The 2,403-nt window shown below is 52.7% G+C and overlaps 1 protein-coding gene across 1 annotated transcript in view; it reads left to right on the plus strand.

The window, feature by feature from the left end:
• The window catches only part of LOC123023266 (vomeronasal type-2 receptor 26-like), an 11,189-nt gene that overhangs the window by 2,403 nt on the left and 6,383 nt on the right, over window positions 1–2,403 (plus strand). Inside the window, exons 2-4 of the mRNA XM_044429747.1 lie at window positions 5–208; window positions 688–814; window positions 1,782–2,254. Coding sequence (XP_044285682.1) covers window positions 5–208; window positions 688–814; window positions 1,782–2,254 — 804 coding nt within the window. The remainder of the gene's footprint in view (window positions 1–4; window positions 209–687; window positions 815–1,781; window positions 2,255–2,403) is intronic.

Here is a 2,403-nt window from a genome sequence, read left to right on the forward strand (position 1 = left end):
CCAGTTTTATAATTCTTCGGTCATCGATGGAGCATATTGGAGCAAGAATAGGGAGCTGGTTGTGGACTTGGACATTGTGCACTGGGTGGTGTTTTCCAATTACTCTGTGCTCAGAAAGAAGATTGGGAGCTTGGAAAGACAGGGAGCACGACACCTCAAAGTCACCATTGATAAGGACACCACTGAGTGGCCCAAACGGATCAACAAGGTGGGAGAGCCTCCTGTTTCTTTTCATACTGCTGAGCAGCTCCTGAGCATGAGACTAGACTGCTTTCCCTCAAACTGCCATCTGGACCCAGTCAGGGCAAACAATGGGTAGCCAGCAGCCTATATCTCTGTGGGGGTCACAAAGAAGTTGGGGGGGAGGGAGGGAGGGAGGGAACATCCTCAGCAGCCTGACCACAGTGACCACCCTTTCAGGATGCAGCATGGGGAGATTCTGATTAAGTTCTGATGCTTGGGAAGAACCAAAAACCTCTTTCTCTGACAAGAAATAAAGGGTTGCTGACCTCCACGAACTCCCAATCCCTGCAGACCTGGTCTCAGACATCAGGAGGGTATGCACTGGGGAAAAGCCCTTGCAAAATCTGTGGTTGGAAATCTCAGGGGTTCCTTTCCAGCTGTCTAATTCCCATGGCTAAATTAGCAACAAGAGATGGTTTCAAAGTCTGTTGTCTTCTGGCTCAGCCACTGCCCCGCTCCAGGTGTGTGGAGACCTGTCACCCGGGATCTGTCAAGGTGGTTCAGGAAGGAGAGCTCATCTGCTGCTACGTCTGCACCCCCTGCCCAGAAGGGACCTTCTCTTCCCAGGAAGGTGAGGAGGCCGGCCATGGGGAATCAAACATCTCCGGCTAGACCGTCTTTGGCAGGTTCTCCCCTGCGCATCTCCACATGGGGATTCCTTGCAGGATTCCTGATCGCAGTGCTCAGTGCAGCAGTGGCCGTGCGCTGCTGTGGCACTCCAGATATTGCACATTTTGACCTGCTGAGAGATGTGCAGGAGTGTCCTTCTTAGCAGAAGAGCTGCCTCAATTCTCAGGTATCAGAGTGGAGGGCTCACCTGGAAGGGGCCAAGAAATACAAATCGTTCATGGTGAGGGAGGGAGAGTGGCTGAAAAGGAAAGAAGGAAAGCAGAGCCCTTCTCTAAAGCAGCACTGCAGCCTGGCTATCACCACCATTGCTGATGAGGTCAGTTGCAGCTGGGGAACAGTTGACTGTATTCACTACTGTATTTTGGCTGACCTGTAGCCAGGAGTCTTGCAGTGGGTCACAGCAACCTAAAGCAATGTATAAGGAAAACCATGAGGCACACTGTGGTCTACACATTTAGGTAGTTGACACGACAGCCCAAATGCATCTTCTCAAAGGTCCTCCTTGAGGGAAAAATTCACTCCATCCACCACTGTCCCATCCAGCAGCCAATGCTCACTCAGCAGGGGCAGCACGATCAGCGTCCCATCTGAGCTGAACGACCTGATCCTGTGCTCCCTGGGTGCTGCCTGGCAAACCACTACACTCCCCTTTCCCAGCAGCAAGTGTGGAAAGAAAAGCAGAGCTCTCCTCGAGGGTCAGAGGAGCAATAACAGGGAAGGGTACCAGTGGGAGACTCAGGGGGCAAAGGTGGGGGAACTCAGGTGGGCGGATTGATCAGAGACTGGCCAGCTGCTCCTTCCACACCAGCAAATGTGCATGAAAAAAGCTGACTTGCTGCCACTCAAGCAGAGAGCCTGCAGTGTGACACGTGGACCTGGATGGGAACTGACACTTCCATTCCTTGCAGATGCAGAGCAGTGCAGCACGTGCCAAGAAGATCAGCACCCAAACGAACACCAGGATGGATGCATCCCCAAGAACATCACGTTCCTCACCTATGAAGAACCTCTGGGGATCAGCCTATCTTGCCTTGCCCTACTCTTATCCCTATCCACAGGACTTGTGCTTGGGCTCTTCATTAAATCCCTGGAAACTCCAATCGTCAAAGCCAACAACCGGGACCTCTCCTACATCCTCCTCATCTCCCTCCTGCTCTCCTTCTTGTCTTCCTTCCTTTTCATTGGTCAACCAAGGCAAGTGACATGCCTCCTCCGACAAACAGCCTTCAGCATCATCTTCTCAGTGGCTGTCTCTTCTCTCTTGGCCAAAACAATCACAGTGGTACTGGCCTTCCTGGCCACCAAGCCAGGCAACAGGATGCGAGGATGGCTGGGGAAGAGCTTGGCGAACTCCATTGTCATCTCATGTTCAAGTATCCAGGTTGTCATCTGCACCATCTGGCTGGGCACCTCCCATCCCTTCCCTGACTCGGATATGCATTCCCAGGCTGGACACATCATCCTGCAGTGCAATGAAGGTTCTGTGGCCATGTTCTACACTGCCCTTGGCTACATGGGCTTCCTGGCTGC

The sequence above is a fragment of the Varanus komodoensis genome, unplaced genomic scaffold, assembly GCF_004798865.1.
Source record: "Varanus komodoensis strain SLA01 unplaced genomic scaffold, ASM479886v1 scaffold202, whole genome shotgun sequence".
NCBI classification, from domain to species: Eukaryota; Metazoa; Chordata; class Lepidosauria; order Squamata; family Varanidae; genus Varanus; species Varanus komodoensis.